At 32.2% G+C, this 20,399-nt stretch overlaps 2 protein-coding genes across 6 annotated transcripts; both read right to left on the bottom strand.

Annotated features, from left to right (window-relative positions):
- Positions 1-702: 702 nt before the first annotated feature.
- On the bottom strand, positions 703-10,198 carry lrrc20 (leucine rich repeat containing 20). Of its 5 annotated transcripts, none has more exons than XM_059532889.1 (5): positions 10,063-10,198; positions 7,351-7,510; positions 5,950-6,099; positions 5,566-5,733; positions 703-930 (listed from the first exon to the last, which is right to left on the bottom strand). In XM_059532889.1, the coding sequence occupies exons 2-5, from the start codon at positions 7,418-7,420 to the stop codon at positions 815-817; spliced, it is 504 nt and encodes a 167-aa protein (XP_059388872.1). In that variant the 5' UTR covers positions 7,421-7,510; positions 10,063-10,198; the 3' UTR covers positions 703-814. The 5 variants fall into 5 exon arrangements, with proteins under 5 accessions (XP_059388872.1, XP_059388871.1, XP_059388869.1 ...); XM_059532888.1 differs by lacking the exon at positions 10,063-10,198 and adding an exon at positions 8,753-8,892; XM_059532886.1 differs by lacking the exon at positions 10,063-10,198 and adding an exon at positions 8,753-8,892 and having other exon boundaries at positions 7,351-7,441.
- Positions 10,199-11,990: 1,792 nt separating this feature from the next.
- ndr2 (nodal-related 2) lies at positions 11,991-17,142 on the bottom strand. Its single transcript, XM_059531581.1, has 3 exons — positions 16,914-17,142; positions 13,575-14,275; positions 11,991-12,247 (listed from the first exon to the last, which is right to left on the bottom strand). Exons 1-3 carry the CDS (start codon positions 17,140-17,142, stop codon positions 12,095-12,097), a joined length of 1,083 nt encoding a protein of 360 aa, XP_059387564.1. The 3' UTR covers positions 11,991-12,094.
- Between the last annotated feature and the right edge of the window lie 3,257 nt (positions 17,143-20,399).

Below are 20,399 nucleotides of genomic sequence, written 5' to 3'. Positions count from 1 at the left end.
AGCATATTCCATATTGTTCCAGTTAATATTAATGAAACTTTCATAAATAACAAAGACAAACATGGACATTGCCAGAGAAACAAACAATCTCTGAGTGTGAGGAGGCGTAATTACAGTAATTCTGACGCGCCGTCAAACACAGCATTAAATATTAATCGAAAACCTAATGCTGTTATGAAGGACACATTTACATGAGCTCTAGAGCCTCCGAACTTCTATTAGAATTCAAGTGTAATTATAAAACAGAGAGTTCCGGTGCTTGATTCTGATTGGCTGAGCCACGTTCAAAGCTGTTCTAAATAACTCTACAAAGTAACATTCACCTTTGTTTACGTTTGTGTGTTGCTCGGCAACCACTTTGTTGCAACCACAACTGTTTGTGAGGAGCTACATTGTTTGGTGGAAGAATACTGTTTTTAGTAATATCTTTACACTTTATTTGCTCTGTTTTATTCTGTGAAACCTTACTACGTGTATGGAATAACCGCTTTATAAAAGCAATAAGCCTCATAAAGCCGTGGTTCCCAGTGAATTTATAACAGCTAAAGGGGTTTAGTCATGACGCAAACCTAACAACGCCCCTTAGCTGTTTTAAATTCACTGTAAACCACAGCTTCACAGGGATCTTTGCTTTATTTACCATCACAGATGGAGTCTCACACACACCTTAGTGTTGATGTTGAAGTGACGCTCTTCTAAACATTGTTTGCAGGATTTAATAAATATCTTTATTGAAAACTTCAGAGGCACAACATGCGGTTCAGTGCACGGAAATGAAACTGCAGCATCAGAGAGAGACAGACGTGTTCTTTACTCATGTCAGGAGCGTGAAGTGATGCGGGAAAGACGTGGTCTCCGGCGTCAGCGGGTTACTCCGAGCGTCCAGACTCTTCAGAGCAGGCATTAGAGACAGCTTCTCCATCGGCAGCTCTGAGAAACAGATTCAGAGACATACTCCTCTTACAATCTCCTCCAACATCAAGAGAGTCTTCATTAAGAAAAACACTTTACAAAAACATAGAGATCAGATACAAAGAGTTCATTTAAAAAAAACAATAACTCTCAGAAATCCTGTTTTTTGTCATTGTGCATTCCAATTAATCTCAGATGGGTTATTTTGACTTGGTGAAAAAACAGCTAACTAACACATGATATGACACAACATGATAACATTATAAATTAATCTGGAGTTATCTGTTTTTGCAAATAAACTATTCAATTACAGATCCTTTGATTCATTTCTCATAAACTACAACATGCACTTCATATTTTTTTCTCTTTGAAATGCTTTAAACCTGTATAAATTACCAGTACAGATCAGATTAGATGGTTAGAATAACACTGTGTGTTTCCCTTCACTGAAAACACATGAAGCAATACTTAGCTTAGCATTTATTCTCTTTATCTAGTCCTATGCAAGGCATGCTGGGAACTGAACACTAAAAAACAAATTTTATAATATTTTATAATTCGTTGATTGTTCAATTAACTCAATATTTTATGTAATGTAAACTCAGTTTTCTGTAAGAAAATCAACACAGAAATGTGTTTACATTACAATTATTATGAAAACTCTTTAAATGTTTTTTAAATGAATAAATTATTGTTATAATTATTGTTTTAAACTGGCAACCATGCTTTTATATAAGTTGTATTACGTAATTAATGTTTAGAGCACTTATGGTCTCATTAGTTAATTCGTTAAGTAACAAACTAATAACAAGCAATACGTCGGTTACAGTAGTTATTATTCTTAATTAATGTGAGCTGATAAAACATAGTTAATGAAAATAAAATAATATGAACACACAAGGTTTGATTTTAGTAATGCATTACTAAATCTTAAAATCAACTTTTACTAAGACTATTAAATTCATGTTATCTAATGTAGTTAACTACATTCATCAAGTCTTTATCAAAATGTGTTGGCTTTTACATTTTTTATTCAGAATGAGGATCACATTACCAGGTGGACACTAAAAACTTCATACTTTTTAATCAGAATCCATTCATATTGATTAAAAAAAGCATATACGTAGCATCCAAAATAAGGTTTAGCACAACATGAAACATCAATAGAATTATAAATAATGTTTGTTTTTCTGAAGGGTGAATCTTTTAAACCCTTTCAAGAAATCTTCAGGTGATCTTTCACGTTGAAACTAACCTACATCAGAAAGGAGAAAAATCTCTAAAATGAATCATCAACCAAACACATTTGTTTGTTCCTACTGGTGTAGAGAGGGAGTGGGAGGAGCCTAATCAATGCTCATGGACACGCCCACAACAATGCAAAGCCAGAACATAAAGTTCAAAGTAGCTAAAAGCTATGTACATTTCATTTTTCTCTTGAAAATTGCAGTTTTAAAAAGCAGAAGTGTGCCATTTTTTCGGACGTCGATTAGTTTCATTGATACTTTGTGACTCTTTTAGAACACTGATCGGTTTGTTTGAGTGGCCCGACTCAACCAATCACGTGAGTTTGGGGGCGGGACTGTTTGTTTGACTGACCAATGGCTGTTCCGGAAGCCTGATGGAAAACGCTCGTTATTTTCTAATTGTGTTTAGCGGCACTAGAGAAGCACTTTGTCGCGGAAGCACTGAGATCTGAAAGGAAGTCTGAAATGAGAGCGTGATCAGCTGGTGACGCGCTTCTCTTTGTGTGTTCAGCATCTGATGTTTTTCTCTGTGCTGCTTGTTGATCTTATTATGAAGTATCGAGATGGACCGCACTTGTGTGAGATTGGTATTTGGCTCTATGAGACACTTTCATCTTCTGCATCCGTCAGATAATCAAGAAGAAAACACATAGTCATGCAAACGATGGTTTAGCATCTGGGTTTTATTTGTATGAAATCCCTTTTAGAAGTATTATGGACGTGTTGACTTACTCGAAATAAGCAATTTGCATTTTAAAAGCACTGGGAGGAGGTCAAAAGTAAAAATTTAAGGCTTTATAATATTAGAAAATATTTTTATTTCGAACATATGCCGTTCTTTTGAACTTTCTGTTTAACAAAAAATTCTGAAAAATAAAATGCATCACATTTTCCACAAAAATATGACTGTGTTCAACTGAGAATAATCAGAAATGTTTCTTGAGCAGTAAATCATCATATTAGAATGATTTCTGAAGATCATGTGACACTGAAGACTGGAGGAATGATGCTGAAAATACAGTTTTGATCAAAGAAATAAATGAAATTTGAACTTTTATTCACATAGAAAACAGCTGTATTAAATAATACAAATATTTCAAAATTTTGAAAGTATTTTGGATCAATTAAATGCAGCTTTTGTGAGCAGAAGAGATTTTTTCAAAAAACATTACCAACATCAAACTTTTAAACGGTACTATATGTCTTAATACACTGGATAAAATATTAAATTCATATTACTTCGTTTCCAATTATCACAATAATTTGTCTCTCTTGCTTCTATTGGATGTTCAGCGATGCTTGAATATTGCTGATCTCTGACCAGAAGCAGATTCAATCGTTGTTTTGTGGATTGACAGTGAGTTTGTGCAGCGTCTTAAATGAATTATTAATGCAAACATGCATTTTTGAATAGCTCCAGAAGCTCTAGGTGGGTTTGAATTGTTTTGAGAGTAATGAAATGTGCAGATGCACTTAAGCGATCATCATTCACTGCGACAGACTTTCTTTGCTATCACACTTTCTGAACTTTGCATCTGATTCTACACATCTCTGAGAGTTTCGGTTCTGCCTTGAACTTTCTGACACCGAGCCTCTGAAAAACAATACAGACTTAGTTCGAGAAGAATCTTTTCAGTCTGTTTGACGAGTTTGGTTGGTTTGAAAGCCATTCGGTTCTTGTAGCTTGTGTTTGCATTGAGAGTTTAGCACAAGCTCATTAATGTGATGCAAAAAATAATAATATATTAATTAAATTGTATTATATATGATGATTCAGTTGTTTTACAGCCTTTAATTTATGCTGATTTTACAAAAAAAAAAAAGATTTTTATTATAGTATCTCTTACATGGTTATTTTAGTATCACTGATATGCTATTTTGCATGTTTTTGTCATTTTTATTAGTTTTTAAATATGTCTATATAATTTTCATTAATTTTTATTTTATTTTTATTTTAGTCAAGACAAACTAAATGAAAATGAGAAATGTTGCTTTTGGTAACTAGCTATATTTTTATATTTCAATAACGTTTATTTGATTTCAAATAACAAAAATTATTTCATGCTTTAAATAGTTTTAGTTGATTAATAACCCTGAAGTCTATCAAAGAAAATAATTGTGAAAATTACTAATAGATTAATATATATATATATATAGAGAGAGAGAGAGAGAAAGAGAGAGAGAGAGAGAGAGAGAGATTTTATAAATAATTTAAAAAAACTATTATTATCATGTTATTGCTAACTTAAACTTATATTATTATGTTTGGACTTAAACTAAAAATGTAAATGATCTCAAATAGGTTTTTAGTAACTGAAATAAAGCTACAATAAAGTTAAAAAAAGAGAAAAAAAATTAAATATTATATGAAGATGTTTAAATAGAAATTACAAATGTGGCCTTGGAAACTAACAGAAATAATAATAAATAAAACTATTAAAAATCATTTAAAATGAGGTACTAAAATTCTAAAATATTTAATTAACTATTATAGAAATATTCTTCTTTAAAAAAAGAAGCACAAATACAAAAAACCCTTTACATAATTACTACAACTTAATAAATAAATAATTTAAAATTTAAAAATAGTAAAAAAGAATAATTATAAATGTGACAACTAACTGAAATATAATTAAGCTGAATTACTAAAATTATGAAATAATTAAATAAATATAAATATTCTTCCTAAAAAAAGTACAAATACAAAAAGACCTTAACGAAATTACAACTTAATAAGTAAATATTTTAAATGTTTAATTTTAAAATATTAATATATATACTAGAATAATTAAAAGTGTGACAACTAACTGAAATAAAATTAATTTAAGATGAAATAATATTTAATAGAAATATTATTATAAAAAACTACAAATACTAATACAAATATTAATTAAAAAAAATGTAATTTAAAAATAGTAATAAATACTAGAATAATAAGAAATGTGACAACTAGAGATCAGCAACTCAAATTAATCTAAGATGTAATGAAATACTAAAATTATGAATTAATTAATTAATGAAATAGAAATATTCTTCTTTTGTCTTTTTCTTTTAAGTACAAATATAAAAAGCCCTTAACAAAATTACAACTTAATAAATAAATAAAGTTAAAATTTTTAATTTATAAACAGTAATACATACTAGAATAATTAGAAATGTGACAACGGACTGAAATAAAATTAATTTAAGATTAAATGAAATACTAAAACTATGAAATAATTAATTAAAATGATATAGGAATGTCTCTAAAAATGACAAAAAGCCACAATGAATAATACTAAAATAATCCTACAGCAGATATTGTGCTGAACTCCCGTGTCAGTGCGAGTCATGCAGGTTTGGGATACTGCAAACACAATCCTGGAATCATCACGATGCACATCTAGTTAATTCATCTGTGTGTCACCTGTGATGTGGTTCTCCTCCACGCTGATGTGCTGGAGGCTGCTCACATCCGTCAGCCGCTCGGGGAAAACCCTCAGCGTGTTTCTGGAGAGATCGACGCTGATCAAGTGCTGCATGTTTCCGATCGCCTCCGGCAGCGTTGTGAGGACGTTCCCCTGCAGAACCAGCTCTACAGCGAGACCAGAACACTCTACTTCAATCGGACTCTACTATCTGTGTGTCTGTGCAATCCAAGAATCTCCCAGAAGGCACTGTGCATGAACTAACTACTTCAATATTGGATTTGATTCATATTTTGCAGCAGAGTTCGACATGTATGTACACTACCCTTCAGGTGTTTTAGAACAGATTTGTTTCTTACATTCACCAAGGCTTCGTCTCTCACCTCTTAACTGAGTAAAGGTGAGGAAGAACTTGTTGCTCAAGGCTTTGATCTGGTTGTTGGCCAGAGAGATCTTCTGGATGTTGTCTGTGCAGCTGCGGATCATTTTGAAGACACCGTCGGGGAAACTAACAAGGCCACAGTCGGACAGATCTGAGGCAGAACACAGAGTAGATTCAGATCGACTCAGAGGTGAAATCAGTTCGTTAATATGAGTGCTGTAATTAAGAGAGCCGTCGCCTCTGTATATCCACAAGCTCCCATTGTGCAATCACTCAGCCGAACACTATCAGACTGATGGACAGAATTAATATAGTAATTCAGAGGCTCTTGATGTGTGTGTGTTGATAATCAAAGTGTTGGCTTCACAATGCCACTGATTGCAAAACAGGTTTACTCTTGGCAATATATGACTAATATGATGATTTAAGGAAAATGATGCTTGATGAACTGGGAAATGGTCAAAATCAAGTGAATATGTGATTTCGAGGAGCTTCACAGCACAACAGCACCATCTACTGAGCACAGGCTGAACTAAACAGGCCAGCATTAATAAATAATAACTTTTTTTTTTTTTGCAATTACACAGCCCTGCATCTTGGAAAAAAAAGCCATTATTATCCAATTTGGTGATGCCGAGTAAAAAAAAAAAACAGAAAGTTCTACAGGAAACTTTCCATGTAGAAAATAAGAATGAAGATTAAAAAAAAAATTATATATATATATAAAATATATAATATAATTAATACATATATATATATATATATATATATATTAATTATACTATATTATATATTATATATTATATATATATATTTTTTTTAATCTTCATTCTTATTTTCTACATGGAAAATGTTTATTGATTATTTTTGTTTAATATTTATTTATTATGGAAAGTTTTTCTTATATATATATATATATATATATATTTTTTAAAATAACAATCCCAGTCCAAAGTTTAATTTTTTTATGCCAAAACTGAGTATTAACAGTGTATAATTAAAATTACAGAATGCAAAAATGTGGAAAAATGTATTCAAATACACATGTAATTTAAGAACTTAGCATAAATGAAATTTGATAAGTATAAGCTTTTTTCCCACATAATCTGCATTCTCACACTGTTTGGATGCAGTAAAACACTCACAGATGTTTGCCGCACATTTGCATTTTTTTCCTGTCACTGGCTTTAAATCTAACCTTGCATTAGCATCACGTATAAAATAAATGTCATGCACGTAAAAATGGGCTGTGAAATGACCAAACCGTTGAAGTGTGGCTCAGATTCAGACAAGAATCTCATGTTTGTGATGCTTTTCTGTTTCTTAAGAGAGAATGCAAGACGTCTTCACCTTAGAGATGGATGTAAAAAGCCAAAATGTAATGAAAAGCAGATCTCCGCACCCAGCGAGTCTCTCTGCTCCTCCATGGTGGCATTGATCCTCCGAGCCACGTTGGCCACGGCCTGCGCCATCCTGTTGGGTTCACGTTCGATCTGAGGAGTGATGATGGGTTCAGTGGTGTCTGTTACTCATGCACAGGAAGTCACAGCTGCAGCCACTTCCTGCCAGAGCACACACACATGCAGTGACATCATCAACCTCATCGATATCTGCTCATCAACACGATTATCAGTTTATAACTGCATGTACAATATGTCTACCTATATCTTTTTTTAAATTAAATAAATAAATAATAAAAGATAAATAAATAAATAAATAAATTGTGTGTGTGTGTGTGTATATATATATATATATATACACACACAGACACAATTAATTTTTTATTTATCTTTTATTATTTATTTATTTACATATATTTATTAAATATTATAATTTTAGAAACTAGTTTCTTTATAAATTATTACTTATAAAGAAATTAATTTCTAAAATTATAATATTTAATAAATAATTACGTATTATTTAGGTATATCACACTACTAATGAAATATTACATATAATACTAGTTATTAGTAAATAATTAATTATTATGCTGTAGTAAATAACTGCAACTAATAATAATATTTGTTTTGGTAATTGGTAATTTAAATATTTATTATTTTATTATATTTTAAATAAATATATAATATATAATCTACTACAAAATAATTATTTACGACTAACGTTATAATAAATAATATTTACTAAATAGTTATTGTTTAGATATATCAAATACAATATTATTTATTATGGTGTTAGTACTAAATAATTATTGTTTGTTGTAAATAATGAGAATTTCATAAATAAAATGAGGCCTAAAACTATTAATGACACAACAAAACATGTAAAAGGTATTACAGGAACATATCAGTAATTTTAATTCGAATATTTTACGCAAAATCACAGCTGCTAAAAATTTTTTTTTACATACTTTAGTCCCAAAAACCCAGTTTAACCTTTCATTTCGAATCTACCTTCATTTCATCGTGATATTGCTTTAGTATTATATTTAAATTTCTTTGTTTAATTATGAGAATAAGCGAAGCATTCTTCATCTGACAGACAGTGAAGCTTCAAACAGCTGCACAGACAAATATAGAAACCCATACAGTTATTAATAGCACAAGTATTATTTTTACATCTGAACGAACATTGATATATTGCGTAAAGTTAGGTGAATATCCCTCAGAGGAGAGGACTGCAGTATTATCGATCAGTTTATGATATGAATGATGACGTCATGCCATTCATTCAGCCGAGCAGAAAGCGTTAAAGTATAAACACGAGCACATTAGAAGCTGTACAATGAAGCAGGCCGTTGGTTAAGAGCTGTAACCCTCACATTCAGACATGCGAAGCGACCTCACCGTCTCCATCCACCGGACTGATGACTTTATGAGTGTTATTAATGTGTGTGTGTTTATGTTCTGTCTGGCGAAACCATACAGTCTATGGGCGAGACCGAGCACGCCGCTGCCGGATTCCGCGCTCGACTGTCGTAAACACACTCATGTAGAAATGTTTGACGGCAGCAGAAACTGCAAAAGTCTTAAGGTTAGATTCACAGATATAGATTTTATTTTCTGTATTAATTTTGTTTTGGTAATTGATGTAGCGTTGTAAGAAAATTTTTAATAAGAAGGGGAAAAAAAATAAATGTTTTAATTATTTTTGTCGGGTTTTAGGCATGGTTTTAGGCTACATCCACGACACAAATGCCGTCGTCATTAATAATATTTAACGTCTTTAAAAAATGGAAAGTTTGTATAAAAAAACCCCTGAAAATTATATTTATTTATATATTTAACATTGCATCTCATATCTTATCTCGTAAAAACGTTATTTAAGCTAGGGAAAACTCAAAACGTTTAATGAAATGCGTATAATACCTACTTTTACTGTTTTAAATAATATTTAATAAAGCATGTTTTTTAAACTTCTTTTTTTCATCTTTTTTTTACACATTTTTGTAAATAAACTCGACTTAAAACTCAACAGTTTCAGTATTTTAAAGGAAAACCATTTCTACATTAACAAAATCTTAATCATTTTAGATTTGGATATATATGTTGTATTTTTACTGTTTATATATATATATATATATATATATATATATATATATATTTAATGATCTTTTTAGCCTTTTGCTATTGTGGTATACTCTTACAAAATGAAAATAAATAAATAAAGTTTTACACACACACACATACACACACACACACACACACACACACACACACACACACACACACACACACACACACACACACACACACACACATATATATATATATATATATATATATATATATATATATATATATATATATATATATATATATATATATATATATATATATAGCACTTGTGCATTTATGTATATATATACACACACACAGACACACACTATTTAATTGTAGTTGTACCTGCCAATTTAACTTGTCAGAATAAATAAATAATAAAGTAAGTTAAAGTGAATGCATAGTAATTTAATATGGGATGTATATACACCAATAATCTCTTTTTAAAGCAGTTGAAAAGTAGTTAAGAGTTTTAACATTAATATAATAATTTTCAGTTGCAATAGAAATGGCATAGATTTTAAAAAATATTAGTATGTAGATATATATAGACTTTGATGTCTTTTTATAGAAGGTTAAACAGATGGTGTACGTACCTGTGTCCTGTGTTTGCTGTGTGCCGCAGTGGTTTTCCTCTCTAACGCTGGGATTCTGGAGCGTTCCTGCTGGATCACCACTGGAAGAGAGCTTTACTGGGACACAATGGGAGGTGATTGTGTTTGATGACCCCTGCTGACCCCTGCTGACCTCATACACTGTACAGACCAGACGGGAATTCTAGAAATCATGATGAGTTTGTGGAATGGTTCTCTCTGGATGTTCAAGTCCGTGGAGTTTCACTGGCTCTCACTCCTGGCATTATCTTCAGAAATGCTGTTCCTATTCCCATCCAACTTTTTATCACTAAAAATAAAACCAATGCCATTCTTTATACTTATTTACAAAAATTTATTTATGAAAAACAGTAAACAAGTTTCACCCAAATTTAATTTGTCTTTTAATTAATGAAATTTAAACACATTTTATTTTTTGGTAAATAAAGGGGATTTGCTATTAAAATTAAAACATGGAAGCAATATTGTGTGATTTATTTATTTAAAAAATAAAGTTTTATTAATTTTTTCAACAGTAGTAGCAGTATCACATACATTCTACTAAATAATGGTAATATTTCTAGCACAATGCCTTTATGTAAAAATGAACTTTTATTTTGACGTGAATACCTTGAAACTGACAATGAAAGGTAAAATGCTTGTGAAGTGACTCTGAGAGGCTAGTTTATACCCAATCATGTTCCCAATTGACCTAATAAGTTGCAAATTGGTCCTCCGGCTGTTCCTTATATGTACATTTAATTTTTCCGGCCTCTTATTGCTACCTGTCCCAACTTTTTTGCAGTGTGTAGCTCTCATGAAATCCAAAATGAGCCAATATTTGGCATGACAGTTCAAAATCTCTCACTTTCAACATTTGGTATGTTATCTATATTCTATTGCGAATAAAATGTAAGTTTATGAGATTTGTAAATTGTTCCTTTCCTTTTTTACTCACAATTTGTAGTGTCCCAACTTTTTTGGAATCGGGTTTATACTCTCAGTGCCATTTTCTCTGTAATAATCGTATTTGACTAAATTTGGGGCTTTGAATGAGACAGAAATATAGGATTTTTAGCAAATGTAAGAATCAGTATAATACGATCACACACTTTTCATAAAGGAATCAATAAAAAAATTCTAAAATACTTTTTCTTTTTATAAAAAATAACATTGTGAATTTACACAAATATTAAGTGTTTTTTTATGTATAACAGAGAGAGAAAGAGATTATTTATCATTAATATCATTATTTATATGAATGCATTTCTTTTTCCTTGGGATCTGTCCATTAAAAAACATTAAAATTACAAAAATGTAAAATACTTTCTTTGAACAAATGCATTCCATATTTGTTTTGCAAATGGTGATAATGTATTATTAGCCAGTGCTTACATAAATAAATAAATAAATAAAGCTGATATACAGTATGTAGATCCTGTATTTATTTATGTATCTATCTCTCTATTTGTTTATAAATTACTGTAATTTTTTTTAAAGGATGGAACCACAATTTAATAGTATTTACAAAAATAACAAATAAATATATTTACTTAAATCTGTGGCAATTTAGTAATTGATAGATAGATAGATAGATAGATAGATAGATAGATAGATAGATAGATAGATAGATAGATAGATAGATAGATAGATAGATAGATAGATAGATAGATAGATGTTTATAAATGATTCAATGAAGAGCTGTTTAAAAACTTTCAGGCAAATACTTTTATTTCTATTAGCAAAAATAATATTGTTAATGTCCATTCTTTATACAAAGATTAATATATTATATTCCCATAAATATCAAGGCTTTATTTATGTATTATTTACAATAAATATTTACATAGTTACATAGTAAATACAGTGCTTGAGATCTTTTTAATCAGTTTCTAGGACTGATCGAAATATTCCTGATCTTCCAGAAGACGATTGAAGAGCATCTTCTGTTCTTATTTCCATCATCTCTTCCCGGGACGATGGGAAACTCGTGCTGCATCTGGAGCTGGGGTGGAGGTGTTTGATATGAAGCTGGTCACAGACAGCCGCACTCCTCCACCTGCATGTCCTCGTGGTGTCTGAGGAGCAGCTCTCCGTTCTCGTAGTAAAGCATGCTGAGGGGACTCGTCCTGGTCGGAGCGCAGCAGGCCGCAGGAACTCTGCTGGGATCATAGTACTTCAGCAAACTCTGCAGCACAAACACAACCACAGCATTACCTCACCGTTATTCACACACTCTTATAAATGTGCTATATACATAAACTTGAACTTGAACTACTTTGTTTTCATTTAGATTCCAGGAAAGTTTTAGAAGTCTTAGTTTATTTTTATTTTTTTATGTTTTTGTTTTGTTATTTTAGTTACTTCAAGTTCAATGTAATATTCTATTTAATGATCTAAATATTTTAATTTTAACTTAATTTTAACATTTTAAGTGAATTTCTATGTAATTTTATTTCAGTTGTTTTAGTGCATCTAAATGAAAATGTTTCCTTGGCAACTATCTGAAATAAAGTGAGTACAATTTTATATATTTTATAAAAAAAAAAATTTTCTATTATTGTTTTTTTTTAAGTAACTTATTTTTATGTACAGTAGCTTTATTTCAGTTTAAGAGTTATTTTAGTATTTCAAGTTAAACAAAATGTAAGTAAAAATTTTTTAATATGTCTGTTTATTTTTATTTATTTATAGTTTTCAGTTATTTTAGTTAATTCAAGTTCAACTTAATGAAAATATATATTTTTTTATTTTTTAAATATTTTAATTTAATTTTAATTTTATTTAACAGAATTTCTATGTAGTTTTATTTCAGTTGTTTTAGTACTTCTAAATGAAAATGTTTCCTTGGCAGCTATCTGAAATAAAGTGAGTTAAATTATTTTGATTTTATTTAATTTTTTTATTCCTGATATCGTTTTTTAAATAACTTATTTTAATGTAGCTTTATTTCAGTTTAAGACTGAGTTATTTTAGTACTTCAAGTTAAACAAAGTGTAAGTTAATTTAGCTGAAATAAAATAGGTTTGTGTTTTTTTAAATATTTTACTTCAGTTAACATTTCAAGTAACAATTTTTAAGTTTAGTTTCATTTTTCAGTTTTAACTGAATTTTATGTAATTTTATTTCAGATTAAGTTATTTTAATATTTCAAACAAAACTAAATGATAATGAGAAATGTTATCTGAAATAACTTTTAAAAATGTAACTTTGTTTTAAATTCATTTTATTTCAATTAATAAAAATGTTTAGTTTCGTTTTTAAGGTGTAAATGTTTTTATATAAATTTTAAGTTTCTATATTAACATTTTATTTGTATTAATAATTTAATATAGCATTTTTAGTTTTTACATTTTTTTATTTAGTTTTTTTAAATGCATTTGCAATCAATTTTAAGCTATTTTTAGTAAATGATAACAACCCCAAGAATGCAGTATGTAATGCAAAAAATTCTGCATGCATTATTTAATATTAAAAACAATTGCAAAGCTAGATAAATATAACGAGCGCCTCACCTGCATGTAAGCGTGGTTGGTGGGATGAAGGTCTTCGCTCACAGGGTTGGGGCAGCTCCCCTCGCAGCGGTACGCGTTGTACTTCTTTGGGAAGACGATCCAGGAGCTCCATCCGATCTGATTGAAGTCCACATGCATGTCGACCCTCCTGCACATGGAGCTCTTCTCCGCCGGGGCCCGGAGTGGCTCTGGGTTCCTCATCGGCTGACCCCTGCGGCCCCGCTTGCTCCTGTGTGGCTTGTCTCTGCGCACCTCCTTTCCTTCGCTGTTAAACAAAAACTTAGACGTCTCGGCGGTGTGCAGGAGACTGGCTCGGTCCTGCTCGCTCTGTCCAGAGACGGTGTGTGAGAAGACCAGCAGCATGGCTCTGTGACGGATCCCGTCCACAGCTTTCCTCCCGGAGTGAAGAGGGTGAAGAGCGTGTCTCGCTGCTCTCCCCTCAGAGAGTTTGGGCCCGATCCAGTTTAGGAGCAGGTCTGTGGCGTTGTAGACCCTCCAGTGATGGGAGACGCTCATCAGAGAGGAATCGGACAGCTGACCCAGGGACTCGTCCTGCTGGTGTCGGATCTCCACCGTGATGTTCGTTCGCTGGGTGTCTTTGGGAATACGGATCCTCAGCTCCGCCGCATGGATCTGACGCTCGGACAGAACCGAGGAAAGGTCGAAGTGTGTGACGTAGTGTGTGTCCTGATTGGTCAAACCTGGAAGAAGCAAAGGAAATACATGAGTTGATGTCACATTTATGTCATACATGATTATAGGTCAGTCATATTATTATTGTCAATATCCTTACTGACTTGCTAAATAATAAATGTTGAATGGTAATCGCTTTGCAAAGTAACTCTTCATATATATATATATATATATATATATATATATATATATATATATATATATATATATACACACACACAGTATGAATAAAGTTAATTTGCAAAAACAGATACTTTTTCAAAAACCATTGTGCTTTCCAGTTAATCTCAATCAAACTGCAGTGTGGTTATTTTGATTAGGTTAAAAATAACTAAAAATACAGCTAACTAACACAATTTGACACCTTAAAAAAAAACATGGTTTTGGAAAATTTAATTAATTTTTTCGACTTAATTTGCAATGTTGCTTATTTCATACCATTATTTTTAAGGCTCCATATATTACAAAATAATAATATTAATAATAGTAATAATAAAAAACTGACTTTGGGAAAACTTTGAATTTATAACATTTTTTAAAATTAAATAAGTTTTCAATTTTGGTTGAAACGTTGCATATTATACACTGATGGTCAATTATATCATCCATCAACCACTGACAAAATGGAAATCATAGAAAAAAAAGAAAAGAAATGGAAAAACAAGAATTAAAATACTTGATATTTTTTTATTTAGCAATTTTGCATATGCCTCATTTGATAACATTTATTACTAAAAATACTGTTTAGACTGGCAAAACTTTTAATTTATTTAAAAATACAAATTTTACAAATTTTTAAACTGAGACTTGCCATGGCGCTTGTATTCTGTTGTTGTTCTCTTGTTGACCTGACTGCTTCTATTGTTTTATTTGTAAGTCGCTTTGGATAAAAGCGTCTGCTAAATGATTAAATGTAAATGTAAAAGAATAAATAAATTAAAGGAAATGTTGCATACTATATCATGCATCAGCCACTGATCATTTTTTTTAATCGAAATATATATAATGAATTAGTCTTGCAATATTTCATATGCCTCATTTGATATCATTATTAAAAGATGTGATTATAACAAATTAGATATGACTAAATGAATTATTAAATATTTAAGTGAAAAGAAAAGCTTTTTTCCCTTTGATTTCAGGCCTGTTCTTGACAGATTTCGTGAGATGCACTCATCTAAAGTCGTAACCCATCACTATGGCTCTTGGCTCTTTTGATAGTTATCTTTCTCCAGGGATGAAGGACTGACTGTCATGTACACAAACCCAACAGTAATGAGGTGATTTGTGCACCTGAACACACACTCTTTGATCCTCGTGGATGAGGCTCTGGTCCACTGGAGTGTATTGGCTGTACATTTACATTCAAATTGCTAATTGCTTTGGTTTATCTAATAAGGGGCTGCCCTGACTGTGCTTAAGAGCTCTGCCATTCAACATCAGCCTGTAGTTCAACTCAATCATGACTAAATAATCATTAGATTAGTCTTTCTTTAATATTTAAAACATTTCGGGAAGCACTGCACTTTAACAAATGGCCTTGGTATGCTAAAAATAACAATAATAATTAAAATAATAATTACTGAACATATTTACAATTTTATTGTATTTTAATTTGTTGTAAATAATCATTAGACTGCAACAAAAAATAAAACTAAAAATAAAATATAGCAAGTAATTATAATTCAACATATTTATTATATTTTATTGCATTCTACATAATCATTGCAACAATAAAAAATATCATAAATAATAAATATAAAATATTCCTTATATCTTTTTTGTTGCAGTCTAATTATTTATTTATTTATTCAGATTTATTGTAAATAATCCCTAGACTGCAACGATAGTAATAATATAAATAATACATATTTTAAATAATAATCATGATTTTAAAAAATCTAATATTTTTATTGTAGCAGTCTAATAATCTAAATTGTCGCAAATAATAACTGCAACCACGACATTATTATTATTATTATTTTCAACAAAGTATGTTAAACTGAAATTCGAATAGAAATAATAATAATTCACTGGCAAACCCGATATTACATACATTAATTAGGATAAAGCTAATAATTTGATCTATGGTCAATCTCTTGATGTTAAGACAGTACAATAAATCTTTATGCAAATGGGTTTAAATTTAGTAACCTATATCAGATAAAAAGAACCACCCTCAATTAGTCGAAGGTGTAGCCCACATCAATTAAACTAGTCTCATTTCTTGAATTAGAGATCATCAGTCTGATGAAAAGTCGTGTAGTATCGGTCAGATATTAGATGTATTTTAACGGAGGGGCAAGGCAGCGCGAGCCTAATCCCTTCAGAACGAGCACCGGATCGAAACCCATCGTTTAACACCCTCCAGACCCCCGTTAAACGCCGCGTGCCCGCGCTCCTAATCTAATCAGGGACGTGTGAAAAACCGCCGAGGGGCTGATGTTGATTTGGGTTTGTGTGAGGATGTCTGGCGAGACTCTAATCCACATCAGCTTTAGTCCTGGACAATGTGGATTGAAGGAGTCTGGCGCTGAGATCTGACAGCCAGGAGCCAAAGACAGCTTCGGAGATTTTACCACGGCGCGAAAACTTTCATGCGAATAAAAAGCATGCAGCTAGAAACGAAAGAAAAGCAAATCTTACTCTTGGAGAGGATGCTCTTGATGGTGTCCGCTTGCTCGTGCTCTGTTTTCTCCACGGGACGCGTTTGGTTGAGCTTGAAGTGTCGGTAGAGCTGCATCATGTATGTCGGTAAATGATGCCGGTGGCTTCTGGGTGACGTACTCCTCGTGGCGTGATTATCATACTTTCCGAAAACTCCAAGAAGCAGAAGCTGGTAGCAGAGCAGACGCAAAGCTCCGTGCGCGTTCATGATGCACTGAGGTCAGAATGACAGGTCGAGGATCCAGGAGAGCTTATATACCCCCTCCCTCTGTCCCTCTGCATATTTAACAAGTAGCAGGGGACATTAAAGGAAATTGACATGCCTTGACAGCTCATCATCTATTCGTGTGGAAATGAGGCGCATATTTTACAATGAACATTTAAAGCACCTTGCGCCCCGTGACGTCACCGGAGTCGCTCTAGTCCTTTGAAGACTGTGATAACACGTCTGCAGCGTCAGATATACGTGTCTTTACTTGACCTGCATCAAATGCATTAAACATAACATTTATATATCGACAAATATTATTTGCTCATCCCGTTGCGAGGTGAAGGATGTGTCTGGGTTCAGTGCTGGCTCACGTTAATGAACAGTAAATGTTTTAATGAATTTTAAGTCATAATGTATTATTGTCTGATGCGTGTGTGTGATTTGTTTATTTATTTAGCAAGTTTGCATATGCTTAATTTTGAGATTTAAGAAATATTGTTTTGTAGTTCTTTTTATAACATTTGTAATGGGTATAGGATGAGTTAAACATTTTAATGAATTTTAAGTAATAGTTTTAAGTATTTATTGATCTATAAAGGCTGCTTATAATACAATATTATTTTGTATTGAGTTAAATAATGTAGGCTATATGTTTTTAGACGATATACATTTTAATTATTTGCTATTTTGAATATGGGTCTTGATATTCAATGTTACTTGAGACTTAATTTAAGTAGAATACTGTAGAAAGCACACACACACACACACACACACACACACACACACACACACACACACACACACACAAATAAAGTTATATATAAAATATATGTTGCAACTTTATATGTGTGTGTGTGTGTGTGTGTGTGTGTGTGAGGCAGAGTGTATATTAGGCAACTATGAAAAAACAGGGTTGGACTTTTTATATTAAAAAATATAAGCAATTATCCTTCACTGAAAAAATAAACTTTTTAATGGGAATTGATGATTAGAGTGACTAGCTAAAATACACTCTGCACCACACAATTTCTATATGTCTGGTTGAACTGCTGATCTTTTCAGCGCCTGGCACCACAAACACACACACACACACACACACACACACACACACAGAGAGAGAGCACACGCATGCTCAAAGAGCCAGTCTTCCAAACCACGAGTGCCTTCCTTCTTTCTCTCTCTCTCTCTTGATTCCGTGCTCTGAGATTTGCTGGAGTGTGTGTTTGCTCTGTTGTGAAGGCGGAGGGTTTCACGGAGATGGTGAGTGATTCAGTTTCTACAGTGCTTATGTGATCGAGCTTCTCCTCACATGCATGCATGGATGTAGACTACATGTTGGGTGAAGCTGCATTGCTGCAGTTGTGAAAAGAGAAAAGCATAAAAAGAGCAGTGTGTACTAGAAACAGAGCGGATATAATCTGAACGTCAGTGTGTCGGTATGTTACTGATTCTGCGATAGATTGCACGACTATGATTCACTCTGGTCAGATTAGAACACACTATATCGAGTGTGAGATGTGTAAATGAGTTTAGAGCGCACACATGTATCATGCAGAGGAGATACGTTACAAGAAATGCTTGGGAAATGTTTCAAATGGGTCTGAAGCAGCGAGTCGATTCGCTCGAATGAATCTTTTGGTGTTTTACGAATCAAAATGTTGTAAACGGTTCCAGTTCTGTAAGTTTACACTTCCAAACAACTGATCTAGTAATGTAGGCCTATAACTGATCAGGGTTTCAAAAACCACTATTTGAACTCGACCGAGTCATTTAAAAGAACCGATTCAAAAGAACGATTCGTTTTCGAATTAGACCTCGCAACAATCAAAAGAGAATCATTTGCGTATGTGTCGCTTTGAGTTACTTTGTTGTAGTTTAGTAAACGAGAACTCGATTAAACTAACGATTACGTAGACATTTACGGCCATCACTGTGATATTTGAATAACTTCTGAAGTTTTTCACACCCTGAACTGAGCTTCTGGATCTTAAACCGGTATCTCTCATGAAGGAAGGCATGTCAACTAATCAATTAAATAGGATAAATCTCACGACAAACGTCATATTTCACTCCAACAATAAAACAGGAAACGTTTCCTTAATTGTCAGGAGATGCATTGAATTTTTGCATTTTTAAAAAAGTTTTGAGAAGTTCTTGACAAACTTCGTGAGCTTCATCCTAACATCTCAGATCAGAAACTCCTCATTAAATAGGCTACGATGTAATCTATGCTATTTCTCATTATTGAATATGGATGAAACCCACATGCCAAAATCTTATCAATCCACATGAAAGCGATTTGATATTAATGGATTGAGATGCTAATGTTCGGCTCGAGAGTCGCTTCTGAAGATGAATGGTGATGAAGTTCGTCTCGGTTCTCCATCAGAACTGTGAATAATCCGTCTTTTTGACCCTGTCAGTGCTAGATTAGAGGAGTTTGCGTTAGGGATTGAGATAAAGTCAGATAAGGGGTCTTTTTAGGGCGACAGAAGAGGTCATTTGTAGAGATCATTATAGAAATGAGGCCAATTAAAAGCCGTGTCATTTTGCCTCTGAAAGAGTCTTGCAAGAAACTTTGATATAGCTATCAATATAGTACATTTAAAGTGAAAGATGGCATTTTATCTGCATTTGAAGTTCACAAGTCTTTCATTTTTTAAGAAGTTGGAGCTCAAAGTAGAAGCTGGGGCAAGTTGTCACAAGATCTAGCTATATGATGTTTAGTTTTAAACTTCAAGGTAAAAACTGTCTTAAATATATATTTTTGGGTTGTGAATCCTGTCCTCCAAACCGAGTTCATCGTTTTCATTCGACAAACTATAAATCCCACAATGGGATGCCATTTCTACTTTAGCCGCTTTTTGATTTATTTTATGTATAATAATTGTCTTGCTGTTTTAAGTTTAGCTGACTAAGCCATTAAACAGTTTAAAAACATAAGATTAAAAATCTTTAGTCAATGTCAATAAACAGCAAGTTCCTATTGTGACAACTTACCCCATATACTGTAATGTGACAACATGCCCCGCTACTGGGTTCATAGTGTGGTGTTTTAAATCTGTTTTTGTAACCGAGATTTTAAGTTTGTCTATACAGAAATGTACTTAAAAAAACCCGGAGAAATATTAATTGTAAATAGCTGGGAATTATGCACAAAAACCAAATTTCCCCCTTGAATTTACATCTGATTATGGCAGTATGGACATGGATTGTAAAACAGAGCCATGTCAAACCATTATTTTATAATTCAT

This window comes from Carassius carassius, chromosome 40 (genome assembly GCF_963082965.1).
Source record: "Carassius carassius chromosome 40, fCarCar2.1, whole genome shotgun sequence".
NCBI lineage: Eukaryota > Metazoa > Chordata > Actinopteri > Cypriniformes > Cyprinidae > Carassius > Carassius carassius.
Note: the sequence above shows the minus strand (reverse complement) of the source record. Positions and strands in the feature narration are given on the sequence as shown.